The sequence below is a fragment of the Eucyclogobius newberryi genome, unplaced genomic scaffold (assembly GCF_026437365.1).
Source record: "Eucyclogobius newberryi isolate DKJ021-1_F unplaced genomic scaffold, fEucNew1.0.hap1 SCAF_12, whole genome shotgun sequence".
NCBI lineage: Eukaryota > Metazoa > Chordata > Actinopteri > Gobiiformes > Gobiidae > Eucyclogobius > Eucyclogobius newberryi.
In genome coordinates this window covers 8,140,156-8,156,860 of record NW_027315746.1, presented here as the reverse complement: position 1 = coordinate 8,156,860, position 16,705 = coordinate 8,140,156, and the positions used below count along the sequence as shown (strand labels likewise).

The window sequence follows — 16,705 nt, the reverse complement described above, 5'->3', positions numbered from 1 at the left end:
TGGTGAGAAATGAGTACTGTTGCCATAGCGATTACACATTTAAAACAAAATATACCATAGTGTCTCTGTCCATGTCACAATAAAGGAGTGTCTCTGCCCTTCATGTCTGAATTTTTTACACTTATGCGTCCACTCTGGGTCCACCCTACATCCACACTACATCCACCCTACATCCACACTACATCCACACTACATCCACACTACATCCACCCTACATCCACACTATATCCACACTGCATCCACACTACATCCACCCTACATCCACCCTACATCCACACTACATCCACACTACATCCACACTACATCCACACTACATCCACACTACATCCACACTACATCCACCCTACATCCACACTATATCCACACTACATCCACACTACATCCACACTACATCCACACTACATCCACACTACATCCACCCTACATCCACACTACATCCACACTACATCCACACTACATCCACCCTACATCCACACTATATCCACACTGCATCCACACTACATCCACCCTACATCCACACTACATCCACACTACATCCACCCTACATCCACACTATATCCACACTGCATCCACACTACATCCACCCTACATCCACACTACATCCACACTACATCCACCCTACATCCACACTACATCTACCCTACATCTACACTACATCCACACTACATCCACACTACATCCACCCTATATCCACCCTACATCCACACTACATCCACACTACATCCACACTACATCCACCCTACATCCACACTACATCCACCCTACATCCACACTACATCCACACTATATCCACCCTGCATCCACACTACATCCACACTACATCCACCCTACATCCACACTACATCCACACTATATCCACACTACATCCACACTACATCCACCCTACATCCACACTACATCCACCCTACATCCACACTACATCCACCCTACATCCACACTACATCCACCCTACATCCACACTACATCCACACTACATCCACCCTACATCCACACTATATCCACACTGCATCCACACTACATCCACCCTACATCCACACTACATCCACACTACATCCACCCTACATCCACACTACATCCACACTATATCCACACTACATCCACACTACATCCACCCTACATCCACACTACATCCACACTACATCCACACTACATCTACCCTACATCCACACTACATCCACCCTACATCCACACTACATCCACACTATATCCACCCTGCATCCACACTACATCCACACTACATCCACACTGCATCCACACTACATCCACACTACATCCACACTACATCCACACTACATCCACACTACATCCACACTGCATCCACACTACATCCACACTATATCCACACTGCATCCACACTACATCCACACTATATCCACACTGCATCCACACTACATCCACCCTACATCCACACTACATCCACCCTACATCCACCCTACATCCACCCTACATCCACCCTACATCCACACTACATCCACCCTACATCCACACTACATCCACACTGCATTCACACTACATCCACCCCTGCAGTGTTGTCTTGACCTTGTTGTCCGCGGGCCGAGTTAGCGCATCCTGCTAACGCCTCCGCCGTCACCCGCGCAATCGCTAAAGCTAAAGGTCCCAACTGCGCCCGCCCGCAGAGTTAATAAACGCGCCGCGCTGCAAAAACAAGCGTTACGTTCCGTCCCCCGATGACCCTAATGAAGAAATGTTACTAATGAACAAATGTCCTGCTGTGAGGGCGGACTGTGTGTGTGTGTGTGTGTGTGTGCGCGTGCTTGTGTAACGTCTAAAACCACCAAAGGGAATGAAAGAGCGACGGGAACAAACAAGATGGCACGAGTTACTGAAGGTCGAGCCACTTTACTTATTAAACCTTTCCATTTTGGACGCTGCAGTGTTTGTACCTGGTCCAAAAAGGGCAGCGGGGCAAGCGAGGCCACAGCCGGTCCAAAGACGAGCTTATGTGTGTGTTTGTGTGCGTTCGTGTGTGTGTTTGCGTGCGTGGAGGAGTGTTGAAGCAAATTTAGCCGTAGTGAAAGAGCGTGAACAATGAGCTGGTCTCTCACTACGGTCAGATCATCAAATAAAGGGGAAAGTCTGCCTAAGGCTCAAAGTAGCTGGATAGATTGACAGAATAACGTATGCATGAATATTTAAACAAGAGTCGGTGTATTGTATGAATAAAAATGGTCCGCATTCTAAATTATGCTCGCCGGCCCTTCCTTTTAAAGAACGCAGATGTAAATAGATGTAAATAGCTTAATAAAATGTCTAAGCACTGACCTGGACTATAGCTAAAGTAAGAATGCTCGATAAATAAAGTGAAAGTAGGTTTGTCCGTTCGAATCGCTAGTTCTGGTTGATGAATCGACTTCAAATGGATGTTATACCGATTAAAGTGCGTGATTTCAAAAGTGGGGCTAAAAACATATCTATTTTGTATTGTATTGGGTTTTATATGGATAATTAGACCTGGTCAGCTGGAGTGAGGTGAGTGGCACCGACCGCTACGAGCCGGTTGGTCGTTGAGCTGCGTCAGCACGTGGCGTATCGTACTGGCCTCCGTAAGAGTCATTTCTCGTGGTTTTAGGTTGTAGTTCTGTCATTAACCCTCGCCCTCCTGTGTCCCCCCGCGCGCAGGGCATCGGCGGACGCGAGGCTCCCATGAAGGCCACCAAACCCTGGAACAACCGGCGCTTCATCGGGACCTTCGAGCTGGAGAACACCACCAAGGGCGACTCGGGCCGGTACCGCTGCATCGTGCACTCGGACAAGGGCGTGGGAGTGTCCAACTACGGAGAGCTCACCATAAAACGTCAGTGTGGAGTCGTTTTCTAACCATTGTTTCATTGTTCATATGTACACATTTCCACAACAGAACAAGCCTTGGACATATAGAAAGAGTTGTTGTTGTTGCACGTGCCAATGGTTAATCACGCTGTAGTTACAGACTGATGATCATATATAAGGTATAAGGAATTTGAATGTTTGATGTCCGTCCCAAGCTTGAAATTGAGAGCATGAACTGAATACATTGCATATCCCGTAGAGCCACATCCTTCCACTCGAGATCCTTCTGTAAAGCTGCTAAAACCCTTCAGTTGAATGTAAGGAAGGTCCCACACCTCGATACATCTTTAAATGTTGACCACGAAAGTAATCTGGTGGATAATGCCACAGATCAATAGTCACAACATCAATTTGAACTGTTACGATTGACAATGTGACACAGACATTCAGGTAAAAAGTACTTTACGTGTTTAGGTGTACGCTTTGGATCATATCTTGACTTAAAAATACTGCGTTTTGCTTCTGAAATAGCCGTGATTTTATATATATATATTTTTTATTTTGTTTTTATGATTATATTGTGAATAATCACAGTAATCGATTAACAGCATAATCTCCACGTCCGTCGTCGACCCAGAGAGTAAACTTGACCGTCTGCTTTGGCACGTTGGGTCAGGAATGTCATCAAACCAAAAAATTGAACGCAAAAAGAGGATAATAAATCCGTTGAAACTGCATCTAAAGCCACGCTCATCCCCGTGACCTCCACACAACTAAAGTCACCCGCAGATAAACACGAGCCCGTTTCTGACTTGTCCATCGCCTTTAAAATCCCGCCGTTTTCGCCTTGATTTGTCGCCCGCCGAGACGCCAACGCCGCACTTGTAAAACGGCCCGTCCTTGGCCGCGCCGGCACTCGTCGCCGCAGACAAAAGCGACGCGCCGTAACCTCTCCGATACTCCGCTCCTGCCGCCGTTTGATATGAATTTATGGACTCGCGAGCGGCCCTATAGCTCTGTAATAGCCCTCTATATTTCTTCACATAAATTTTCTCCCCGTGCTCGCGACTGAATTTACTGCCCCGATTCTTTTTTTTTTTTTAACTTTCTTTTCTCCACCTCCTGTTCTTCTTTTTTTGCGTCTCTCCTCGCGCTAAGTGATTGATGGGTTTAATCCGAGCTGTCCAGATGGAGCGGTGTCAATCACGGTATAGATGTTCTCAAGTTCGGCACGTCGGGAGTGGGAGCGGGATGATAAAGTCGAGGAGTTTTCGCGCGAGCGGCAACGGGGAAATTTACCGCCGCCGCCACCGGCACTTTCGAAAGCACTCGCACGCAAACACGTTCGACCGCAAACGAGGAGAGAGCGTTTCTTTCCATTAGAGCGCGAGACGGCGGCGTTTCTGCTGAGGAGGTCTGTTCAGTTTAACAAGAAGACACGGGTAAAGTGCGGAATGCATTGTCATAAATATTTAAACGTGCACAACAGACATAACTTGACAACAGTGTAGGCGTATTTTGTTCCGATTACCGTCTTAGACCGCTTAAGGAGGGAATGTTTGCGCCGATGTCGGTCGCTAAGTCTTGATTAGATTTGTATGAAAAGGGAGAAGTGGTTTGGCCCGTCATGTCAGAAGATGATCAGGAGGTTGTTGAAGGAATAGTTTGTTTAGCGTTGTGGTTAGTACCGTCACCTCACGGCGAGCATGCACGAGGTTTGATTCCTGGGATGCGTTCGTGTGTAATGCTTTTATTGTGATTCTTTTTGCAATTAGATGTGCAATAAATGCTTTAAAAAGTAGGATTGTTTTCAAGGTGCACCTTTTGTAAACGACTCCAGGAGCGTTAACATTTCAGAGAATCCAATCTGCTTTATTTAAATAGCACATTTTATAAACTGAAACGTTTCCAAAGTGCTGCACAAGAAACATTAAGTACAGTGCGCCTATCGATAATGATACAAAAATAAATACAACACGATAAAATAAAATGGTACAAAAGAAAAACGTAAAATGGCAAGTTAAGAATAAAGACTGACATTACCTGATCAGCTAATACTCAAATTAACCTGGAGGTCTAAACTAGAGCTATACGAAAAGGCGGGATGTTTTGTTCTTTGCCGAGCACATTCAAATTGCTAATCGCGCCAACTCAAATTGTGGTTTTGATTCGATTTTACAGTGGCAGCGTCGAGGGTCCTTTCTGTGACAAGTTTACATATTTCTCCCCCGCCCTGAGTGTGATTCATCCCCAATCCACTTAAATATGCACAACAGGCAAAGTCCCAGGGGAGTCCAGGCCAAGCCGAGTTCAAGATCTCGTAAATGATGAGTCCCCCGCTCCAGACGGACTGGGTCAAATGCAGAGTACCATTTTCCCCACAGGATTCCATACAGTTCAAACCAAGTGCGGAGTTTGAGTTTACATTGGCGCATCGATCGCAGCGTTAGTCCACCCAACTGAAGGTCACAAGTTCTAACCTCATCACGATTTGAGCACATACAGTTGTTGTGATCCTGAAAGAGCAGTATTAATTTTAATACTCTACTCATCATTATCAATCAAAAATAAAGTTTGAAATATGTTGACCGAAGGCTTCTACTACACACATCATATTTACAAAGAAGGTGAATGTGAAAATCAGAAATTGTTCATTCTTTTTGATTGACGAACGCCCTTTTTCTTAATATTTTTTTTAGTCTGTATAGTTCAGATGAAGGTAACGGCTATAAAACTACCCCAAGGATTGATATTGGCAACAAGTCACAAATAGTTGACTAATCCTTGCTGTTACTAAGCAAGACACGTCACTCAAATGTCCACTTCAGTCACTTTTTACGTCTTGACCTGAGTGGAAGGACATCTGGTGCAAAATATATCACTGTTATTGTAGAAATGTTGCTTAATAAAACGGCTATTTTGGTGTATTATCCTTATGATTATGTTCCCCATTCAGTATTAAATTTGTATCGATGTGCTTTCCTGTAGACCAAACGCACACTTGCGACGTCCAACCGCGCCGTCGTCGAAACCTCGTAACGCGCCACGTTTTTCCGCACTCGATTTCAAACTCTCACATTAGCGCCGAAGAGGAAAAGAGGCGGTTTCACGGTTTCGAGTGCGGCACATAAAAGATCTCCCCCTTATCGCCGCGCCCATAAAACAAGAGCTTAACCCTCCCGGCGATGTCCCCCGACGTCGTAAATCCTGCTTAAATGTGTGTTCACTTGGTGGCGGGCGCGGCGGGGCGGGGCGGGTGGGGATGACCGGAGCGTTACAGCACATTTGCATACAGTGGCTTCGCTCCGACATGAGGACAGTGAATGCTTGATTATGTCGGATAATCACTTCTTCGCCGCGTGCCAGCTCTCACTCAGATTTATGCGCTGATGAGAAGAGAGCGGCGGCGGTCGGGCCCGGGCGGCGGCGGCGGCGGCGGCGGGCGGGGGCCGTTTCAGAGCGCGCTCCCTCCCGGCTGCCGGCGGTGCCCAGAGCGGCGTAATTATTCCACGTGGCGGGCCTTCCCTTCTGCCGCCTCCCGGTCTGGTCATGGGGAGATGGATTCATTTATTGTTGGGTAATAAAAGATGATAAAGTCTGGAGAACAAGAGTGGAGGGGCTTAAATCAGATGTGCATGATGCTGTTGGAAGCTGTTGGGAGGGGGGGGGATACATTTGTGTTACGGGTTTCGCTAAACGGATGGTTGTCTTTAGGCGCTTGGACGGAGGGAAGGACACGGAGACTTGAGAACCACTTGAAATGTAGAATATACTTGTGTTTATTGAGCCTTAACCTATTGTTCTGTGAGAGTCAAGACGATGAAGTGGCTCGTCGAGCTTTCGTAGGTCGAACATCTTGACCGCGGCGCTACAACCGTCCGACAATTGTAGGTTTGATTGGGTGAGCAACAGTCAAATTCTCATTATTTTTTGTTTAGTGGACTGACCTAAAGGTGGGCAATATATCAACGTTTAGATTATGTTGTGGGTGAAGATATGCAAAGTTTGAATGTTGAATATATTGTTTAAAATGAAAACAAGACTGTTGCTTTAAAATAACTGTATTGGGTGATATTTGGCCACTTTTGTGATTCATTTTACAGACATTTCACATTTGTAGTTTTATTAAACCTCAACTAACACCTTTAAAGACATGTTTTAAGACATTTTTGTTCGTTTGACACAAGGTAGTCTGACTCCAAAAACGTGTCATTTATACATAATGAGTTTGAAAAGTTGGGAAGAGAGTTAAAAATTGAGTGGTTGCTACAATAATCCTGGACTGATAAAACTTGGGACAGGATTCAGAACTGGAAGAGCTTAAATTTAGATTTTTAACTCAGAAATCAGTGCCATTTCTCATTCCTCTGTTATTTTTTGCTCTTTTTTACTCTTAAGCTGCCATGTTTGTTTTGGCAGGAGCAGACCACGTGTTTCTCTGGTCAATCCGCCAGCAATTCAGCATTTTTGAAGCATCTAATTCAGGGCTATTCAACTTAATCTTATCTGGAGGGCCAGATGTTTCCAAGGGCCAAGGCCTCTGAGCCGTAGGTGCACAACACGACACTCACACATTTTGGGTCGCACAGAATATCCCCAACACTGTTTTAATAACTGATAGATTAGAGTTTTGTGAAAAATAACATATGAAATGGCTTTTCAAGATTACTCATTCAGTAGTGAATTAGAATTAACTAGGACTAGACTAGAACCAACCAGGACTAACCCTCAATCAAAACGCATCTAAAGCAGAATTAAACCAAGACTAAACCGAGAGACTAAACCGAGAGACTAAACCGAGAGACCAAACCGAGAGACCAAACCGACAAGACGAGACCAAGAGACCAAACCGACAAGACGAGACCAAGACAACGAGACCAAGACGACGAGACCAAGACGACGAGACCAAGACGACGAGACCAAGACGACGAGACCAAGACGACGAGACCAAGACGACGAGACCAAGACGAAACCAAACCAGTACTGACCCAGAATTAAACCGGCAAACCACATTTTATTATTATTTATGAATACCTGGACGATGGGTCGTGGGCCAAATAAAATTGCGTGGAGAGCCAGATTTGGCCCCCAGGCCTTTGGTTATTTACTAGACAAAGGCAATTCAACATGAGAAAGCCCTGACATTACTCAAAATGATTGAGATTTCTGCTTAAGTGAAGGTCTAAAGATAAAACTTTGTCATGACAAATGTGGAGAGAATGATCAGCAGAATAATAATGAAAAGTCCATCATATTCAGGTCCGACCCGTCCTCACATGAGTCTTCCTAAAATAGGACTTCCATCCTTTTAACGGCGCGATAACATGAACGACTTAAACAGAAACAATGTTCTTCTCCCGCCTCCTCACCTCAGCTCTGTTTTTCCTCCCTTCCACCTGTTGCCTCTGTAGCGAGTTACACCTCCTGCGCTCTCTGAACCCGAAGCCGCTCGAGCGACGCGGCGTCCAACACTAATGAGAGTCGTCACTGAAAATCGAAGAGCGTCCGACGCAGCCCGCCCTCGCCCCGTGGACCGCTCCCTTCCTCCCGTAAATGAGATTCAGATCAATGCTCCACTCACAGCCGTCCAATTAGGAGAATGAACCGCGTGGCTACAAGAACCAGACTGAGGGAAGCTCTGGGCGAAGCGGGTGATCAGTTATTACAATGAAGAGCTGATTTTATAATGATTAAATGTGGATGATTGAAAATTACATCGAAAGCGAGATGCATTTTTAGTCCTTTTTAATGTATATGCAAATTGTGTCTCCAGTAGAAATGAACAGGGCATAAAAGTATCCACAGAAGCACTCTAAATGCGTATATAGATTTTATGAATAATGAAATGATCCATGAAGTTGTTGTGAAAGAAGACGATGCAAAAAAAAAAATATTTGGGGAAATTAATCTCAATCAAAAAAATATTCTCATGTTTATTTCATTTATTTCATTTTATTAAATGTATTAAATTTATTTGATTTATTTAAAAAATATTCCATTTATTCATTTTATTCCATTTATTTTATTTATTTCACTAAACGCAAATGATAGAACACAACCAGAGAGCATTACACAATAATAACACAAGCGGACGTACACAGAGACAAGGACATTTTGTCCAGAGTCTGTTAAATTTGTCCAGCTCCAAACTCACTCCAAAGGCTTTAATCCAATTATTTTCAAATCGTCAATTACAACTTTCGAGCTTTTTAATTAATTAATTAATTAGTTGGTTTAAATCTGAATTCAGACCTGATTTTGTCATTTTGAGCTCATATAAAAAAAAGAAAATCAAACCGAAAGCTAAGTAAAAGTACACATTCATACATATATTCAGATTCCCCCATGTACATGTACTTTTGTTTATGTTCATGAAATTAAGACTACATCAATTTCTAGTTTTTAATTAGAACAAACTAAAAATTGAAAAAAGTGGGGAGAAAAAAAAGAAATGTATATAGATTTTTTTCCAATTTTCTTTTGTCCAATTTGAAATCCACCTTGAATTGTCCTTGGCCACACTTTTCTTCACTTTAGATGATTATTGTGTGGTGAAAGTGGCAGAAGTTGTTCAGTTTTCGGTTCGACTCTTTAGTATCAAAACTGTTTCGCTGTTCAAAATTGTCCAACCATTTCATTGACTTTTAAATTTAAAATAAATGTTGGCGTGAATTGAAACGAGGTCAGAACGAGGTGTCGCCATAACTGCAGTTGTGGGAATACGCGGCCATAAAACAAATTGCAAAATTCAAAAGGTCTGGATATTGAATTGCGCTGCTCAATTTGACTTTTTACTATTTTATGGCGGACATTATTTATTATTGAGCGTTGTAAAGGTCAGTGTGTGGCCTGCATGCAGATCAGATCAGGAGAGGAGGGGTGTCCATGTGTGACAGCTGCAGAGAGGAGGAGGAGGAGAGGAGAGAAGAGGAGAGGAGAGGAGAGGGGAAGATCGGGGCGTCCATGTGTGACGGGGGGGAGGGGGGGGGAGAGAGAGAGAGAGAGAGAGAGAGAGAGAGAGAGAGAGAGAGAGAGAGAGAGAGAGAGAGAGAGAGAGAGAGAGAGAGAGAGAGAGAGAGAGAGAGAGAGAGAGAGAGAGAGAGAGAGAGAGAGAGAGAGAGAGAGAGAGAGAGAGAGAGAGAGAGAGAGAGAGAGAGAGAGAGAGAGAGAGAGAGAGAGAGAGAGAGAGAGAGAGAGAGAGAGAGAGAGAGAGAGAGAGAGAGAGAGAGAGAGAGAGAGAGAGAGAGAGAGAGAGAGAGAGATTCGCCCTCACGCACGCCTCGCTCGACCCATCCGCCCTCACGAACGCCGCGCTCGACCCATCCGCCCTCACGCACGCCGCGCTCGACCCATCCGCCCTCACGCACGCCGCGCTCGACCCATCCGCCCTCACGAACGCCGCGCTCGACCCATCGCCCCTCACGAACGCCGCGCTCGACCCATCGCCCCTCACGAACGCCGCGCTCGACCCATCGGCCCTCACGAACGCCGCGCTCGACCCATCGGCCCTCACGCACCCCGCGCTCGACCCATCGGCCCTCACAACGCCGCGCTCGACCCATCCGCCCTCACGAACGCCGCGCTCGACCCATCCGCCCTCACGAACGCCGCGCTCGACCCATCGCCCCTCACGAACGCCGCGCTCGACCCATCGCCCCTCACGAACGCCGCGCTCGACCCATCGCCCCTCACGAACGCCGCGCTCGACCCATCCGCCCTCACGCACGCCGCGCTCGACCCATCCGCCCTCACGAACGCCGCGCTCGACCCATCCGCCCTCACGAACGCCGCGCTCGACCCATCCGCCCTCACGAACGCCGCGCTCGACCCATCGCCCCTCACGAACGCCGCGCTCGACCCATCGGCCCTCACGAACGCCGCGCTCGACCCATCGGCCCTCACGCACGCCGCGCTCGACCCATCGGCCCTCACGCACGCCGCGCTCGACCCATCGGCCCTCTCGAACGCCGCGCTCGACCCATCGGCCCTCACAACGCCGCGCTCGACCCATCCGCCCTCACGCACGCCGCGCTCGACCCATCCGCCCTCACGAACGCCGCGCTCGACCCATCGCCCCTCACGAACGCCGCGCTCGACCCATCGCCCCTCACGAACGCCGCGCTCGACCCATCTGACCTCACGCGCCCCGCGCTCGACCCATCGGCCCTCACGCACGCCGCGCTCGACCCATCGGCCCTCACGCACGCCGCGCTCGACCCATCGGCCCTCACGCACGCCGCGCTCGACCCATCCGCCCTCACGCACGCCGCGCTCGACCCATCCGCCCTCACGCACGCCGCGCTCGACCCATCCGCCCTCACGAACGCCGCGCTCGACCCATCCGCCCTCACACACGCCGTAACTGCCGCCGTCTCGGAGATGACAGGGCGCTAACGCTAACCCGCCGCGCGCACTTGAGCCCAGTCATAATCACCATTGTGGCCCATCCAATTTAGTCTCCCGCGGCAACCCTCCGGGACGAGCCCCTCGGACGACACGGCGGAGCAGTTTGATGTAGGTAATGCGGCGATACACCTTTCATTTTGCTCACAAAGGCGGCGGAGGCTTATGTTGATGAAATAAGTCCTTAGGTGCGGTAATCCTCTCTTCAGCAGCCGTCCGCCGCGCACCCGGGAAATAATGGATTACCGCCTCCGAATGCACTTGAGCAGCCTGACACTTTAGGATATTAACAAGTCGCTCGCCGCCGTTTGTGCCCGACGGCGGGAGAGCGATGGGCGTCGGGCGCGGGGCCGGGGGCTGCAGCTTGTCAAACGCTTTTGGAGGTTAAGGAGGAGAGCTGCAACAATTAAACAGAATAATCCTGACTGCTGACTATTTTAACGGGCACATACCGTATTTTCCGGACTATAAGTCGCAACTTTTTTCATAGTTTTGGCCGGGGTGCGACTTATATTTATACTTATATACTTATACTCCGAAGCAACTTATATGTGATATTATTTGTTATTTTCACACTTGCAACTGCATTTCATACTCCAGTGCGACTTATATATGTTTTTTTCTTCTCTATTATGCACTTTTTGGCTGGTGCGATTTATATATATGAAAATACAGTAACCGCTGACAGTTTTAAAGGACACGTATCAGGTTTTATTTGTATTCTTTGTTCTTTATCTCTGCTCCGAACGCGTCGCGGCGGTGATTGTTGGGCTTAGAAACGGTAAACGAGGGCGTACGCCGACTCCGTGTTTTAAGTGCGACTCTGAGCCAAAGGAACTCGTTTACAGGAAACGCACAAACGAAGCCAAATACACCTCGAGGTTTGTTTCTGATGCGGGAACAATAACGTGCAGCAAAAGAGTCGATTTGACCTAATGTGTCCTCACCAGACTGTCATTTAGACTTTACAAACCATAAAACGATTATTTCATCATATTTTACAACAACAAGACAAAAGCTGTATTCAAAGTCAATGATGGAAAAAAAAACTTTTATTGAAAAAAACTAAATTGTATCTTCCAAGTCTCTCGTCGCAATGTTTTTACAATCATCTCGTAAAAAAGTGTATTTAAAAAGCAGTCAACTACTAAACAATGTTATTTGCAACTTTATAAAGAAGTGTAATTGTGTTGTTTTGTTGTATTTTATAATATATAAGCTTTTTATTTGCCCCAGTTTGTTGCTGTGGGTTTTTGCACCTTGTCATCTCTAAGTCAACACTTTTATCACGACGTTGTTTACATGAGACGGAAGAGAAGAAGAAGGCGTTGTTTACATGAGACGAAAGAGAAGAAGACGTTGTTTACATGAGACGGAAGAGAAGAAGAAGAAGAAGAAGACGTTGTTTACATGAGACGGAAGAGAAGAAGAAGACGTTGTTTACATGAGACGGAAGAGAAGAAGACGTTGTTTACATGAGACGAAAGAGAAGAAGACGACGTTGTTTACATGAGACGAAAGAGAAGAAGACGTTGTTTACATGAGACGAAAGAAGAAGACGTTGTTTACATGGGACGGAAGAGAAGAAGACGTTGTTTACATGGGACGGAAGAGAAGAAGACGTTGTTTACATGAGACGGAAGAGAAGAAGACGTTGTTTACATGAGACAGAAGAGAAGAAGACGTTGTTTACATGGGACGGAAGAGAAGAAGACGTTGTTTACATGAGACGAAAGAGAAGAAGACGTTGTTTACATGAGACGGAAGAGAAGAAGACGTTGTTTACATGGGACGGAAGAGAAGAAGACGTTGTTTACATGAGACGAAAGAGAAGAAGACGTTGTTTACATGAGACGGAAGAGAAGAAGACGACGTTGTTTACATGGGACGAAAGAGAAGAAGATGATGTTATTTACATGAGACGAAAGAGAAGACGTTGTTTACATGGGACGAAAGAGAAGAAGACGTTGTTTACATGGGACGGAAGAGAAGAAGACGTTGTTTACATGAGACGGAAGAGAAGAAGACGTTGTTTACATGAGACAGAAGAGAAGAAGACGTTGTTTACATGGGACGGAAGAGAAGAAGACGTTGTTTACATGAGACAGAAGAGAAGAAGACGTTGTTTACATGGGACGGAAGAGAAGAAGACGTTGTTTACATGAGACGAAAGAGAAGAAGACGTTGTTTACATGAGACGGAAGAGAAGAAGACGACGTTGTTTACATGGGACGAAAGAGAAGAAGACGTTGTTTACATGGGACGGAAGAGAAGAAGACGTTGTTTACATGAGACGGAAGAGAAGAAGAAGACGTTGTTTACATGAGACGGAAGAGAAGAAGACGACGTTGTTTACATGGGACGAAAGAGAAGAAGACGTTGTTTACATGAGACGAAAGAGAAGAAGACGACGTTGTTTACATGGGACGAAAGAGAAGAAGAAGAAGAAGAAGAGAGAACAGTCATTATAAACTACATTTCATAAACAAATCTATAGGTCTGCAAAGAAATTTAAAATAAAATTGACTAATCGTGACCAGTCATTAAAAACTGATCTGTATTTGATCCTTGTCATCGTTATCTGGACGATACAGACTCTAAAAAGTCCAAGAAGTGCCAACATGGTCAGTATGAAATATAAACCAGAACATATGTAGTTTTATTGTATGTTTTGTAATGCAGTTATGAGTCGTTGAGCCTCACATCTCACGTCTGTCTCATAACTGACCCGAACAACACAGGTTTTCCAATTTCTTTCACGTACAGTTGGCAGTACCAACTCTTTTTTTTCACCTTTTCACACACACACACACACACAGACACAGACACAGACACACAGACACACACACACACACACACACACACAGGCACGCACACACAGACACACACACACACAGGCACGCACACGCACGCACACAGACACACACACAGACAGACACACACACAGACACACACAGACACACAGACACACACACACACAGGCACACACACACACGCACGCACAGAGACGCACACAGACAGTCCAGTGCCAGTCCCACACCCAAAGAAATGAAAAAGGCTTTGTCTGCGCGTGTTAGATTGACTTACTTTAGACTTCTGTTCTTTAAGTCATGGGATTTTAACACCGTATGAAAGAAGTTCAATCTGCGGAGGAGGAAATGTCCCAGCAGCATATAGGGATGGGGCCCCTATTGGGACAAAGTGTAGAGTCTGAGGACTACGAAAAGTCTGAGGAATAAAGTCTGGCGGTAATTGTAATGGCAGAAAACTGCCGAATTATTATGAAACTGCCGTAACATAATGCAACACTCGGATGCCAACCACCATAAAACAACAACAACAACTTTGACGAATGTAACACCACCATAAATTGAGGGAGGAAGAACGGGCTACGACAGGGTCTGGGGACTTTTACGGACTACGACTGCAACAACAACGGAAGAAGAAGAAGAAGAAGTGCTAGTCTCCGGTCTGGAGAGACGGGAGATGGCGGAGGAGAGTGGATCGGTGGTCGAAGACGTTCTGGACGGCGTGGAGGAGCAGCCTTTTCTGGCTGCACGTGCCCGGAAACGTAAAAAGTCCCTTAGCTCGTCCGAGGGTTCTGGGAATGAGCAGCAGGATGAGGCTGAAGCTATTGATGTCCGGGGTGAGAGCAGAGACTAAGGTGATCATAAAGCTTGCACAGGATAGTGCATCATTTAAGGAGTGGAATTCAGTGGCATTGTCAAAGAGCCTAACTGTAGCTGTGGGAGTGATCAAGAGTGCGAGTGTCCTTAGAGATGGCTCGCTGCTGGTCGTGTGCAAGGACGCGGCTCAGCAACGGAAGGCGATTGGAACTAAACGTCTGGGTGGAAAGGACATTCTTGTGTCTGATGCTGAAAGAAACACGGTCAGAGGAGTTATCGTAGGTGTCCCTACGGCGACGTCTGTGGATGAAGTTAAGGAGAATTTGACTGGAGTTACGGTGGTGGACGCTAGGCGTTTGAAGGTGACCCGGTTTGGGGTAAGATAATAATAATAATAATAATAATAATAATAATAATAATAATAATAACTTTTATTTATATAGCGCTTTTCAGTGACCCAAAGACGCTGAACATAATAAAAAAGGGGGGGGTATTTACAGACAGGGGGGACAACACGTACAATACACATTAATATACAGATAAAATGAACAAGATAGAAGAAGTAGAGAGAAAAAGATGGGGATGTAACAGGGGGTAGAAGTGTAGGCAATGGGGTAGAGGAGGCTAGGGGTAGGGGAGGTCATAGGCTTGGGTGAAGAGGTATGTTTTTAGGCGGGATTTGAATCTTGTGAGTGAGGGAGAGTGGCGGACAGGTTGGGGGAGGGAGTTCCAGAGTCGGGGTGCTGTTCGGGAGAATGCTCTGTCGCCAAAAGTTTTGAGTCGGGATGTTGGTGCAGTCAGGGTGAGAGAGGAGGAGGAAGATGTGACAGCTTGTCGGTAATGGTAACACTTGAAGGGAGGTGCCTGCCTAGTAAGGTGTTCATTGTGTTCATGTGCCATGACGTTAGGCCATATGTTCCAACGCCCCTGCGTTGCTTTAAGTGCCAGCGCTTTGGGCATATTGCAGCGGTCTGTAGAGGGAGGCAAAGATGTGGTAAATGTGCAGGAGATCACGAGTATGGGAAGTGTGACGTGGGAGCAAAACTGAAGTGCTGTAACTGTGGGGAAGAACATAGCTCTGCCTACGGGGGATGCAGGTTTAGCAAAAGAGCTGCTGAGGTGCATAAAATAAAGGTCTCTCAAGGTATATCCTATGCAGATGCAGTCAAGAAAGTTTCAAGTAACGAGTTTAGAGTAAATACAGAGAGAGCAGCCAGGGCGAAATGAGAAAGGCCAGCGTGGCTCCCAAGAAGTGTGAAGGTCTCAAGAGTGGAGGTCCCAAGTGTGCAGGTTCCAGAATTAATGAGAATACCCTGGTTGTGGATAGAGAGGATTTTGTACTCTTTATGGTGGATGTTGTAAACTGTGCTGCTCAGACTCAAAGCAGAACTGAAAGGATCAGGATCATTGCTAAAGCTGCAGGGAGATTCCTTGGAACAAAGGAGCTTGATTGGGCAGATATAGAAAACAGGCTAAAGGCGCTAAATGGGAGTCGGAGTGATGGGGGTCTGCTTTTGGGGAGTCAGAGTGATCAGAGTGACGAGATGGGGGTGGGGGTGGTCTGCTGTCCTCGTCCAGTCTCGTAGACGCACGGCTACCAAGCAGCGACATCAGTGGAAATATTAAAGCCTATAGAATGAAGCCTAAAGAATAAAGCTGTACGGTTGTTGTTGTTGTTGTTGTTGTTGTTGTTTTATGGCGGTTGGCATCCAATTGTTGCATTACCGCCAGACTTTATTCCTCAGACTTTTCGTAGAGTACGGTGGAAGCACCGAACGTCAAAGAAGGAGAGGAAGATGAAGAAGAGTCTCCCTGGAATAAAGCCGGTTGTTGTTGTTGTTGTTGTTGTTGTTGTTGTTGTTGTTGTTGTTGTTGTTGTTTTATGG

General features: G+C 46.4%; 1 protein-coding gene across 3 annotated transcripts in view; it reads left to right on the top strand.

Moving 5' to 3' along the window:
* LOC140356020 (receptor-type tyrosine-protein phosphatase mu-like) overlaps window positions 1-16,705 on the top strand; it is a 362,562-nt gene that overhangs the window by 120,820 nt on the left and 225,037 nt on the right. For all 3 annotated transcript variants that reach the window (XM_072440712.1, XM_072440711.1, XM_072440710.1), the window contains exon 6: window positions 2,641-2,815. In XM_072440712.1, coding sequence (XP_072296813.1) covers window positions 2,641-2,815 — 175 coding nt within the window. The remainder of the gene's footprint in view (window positions 1-2,640; window positions 2,816-16,705) is intronic.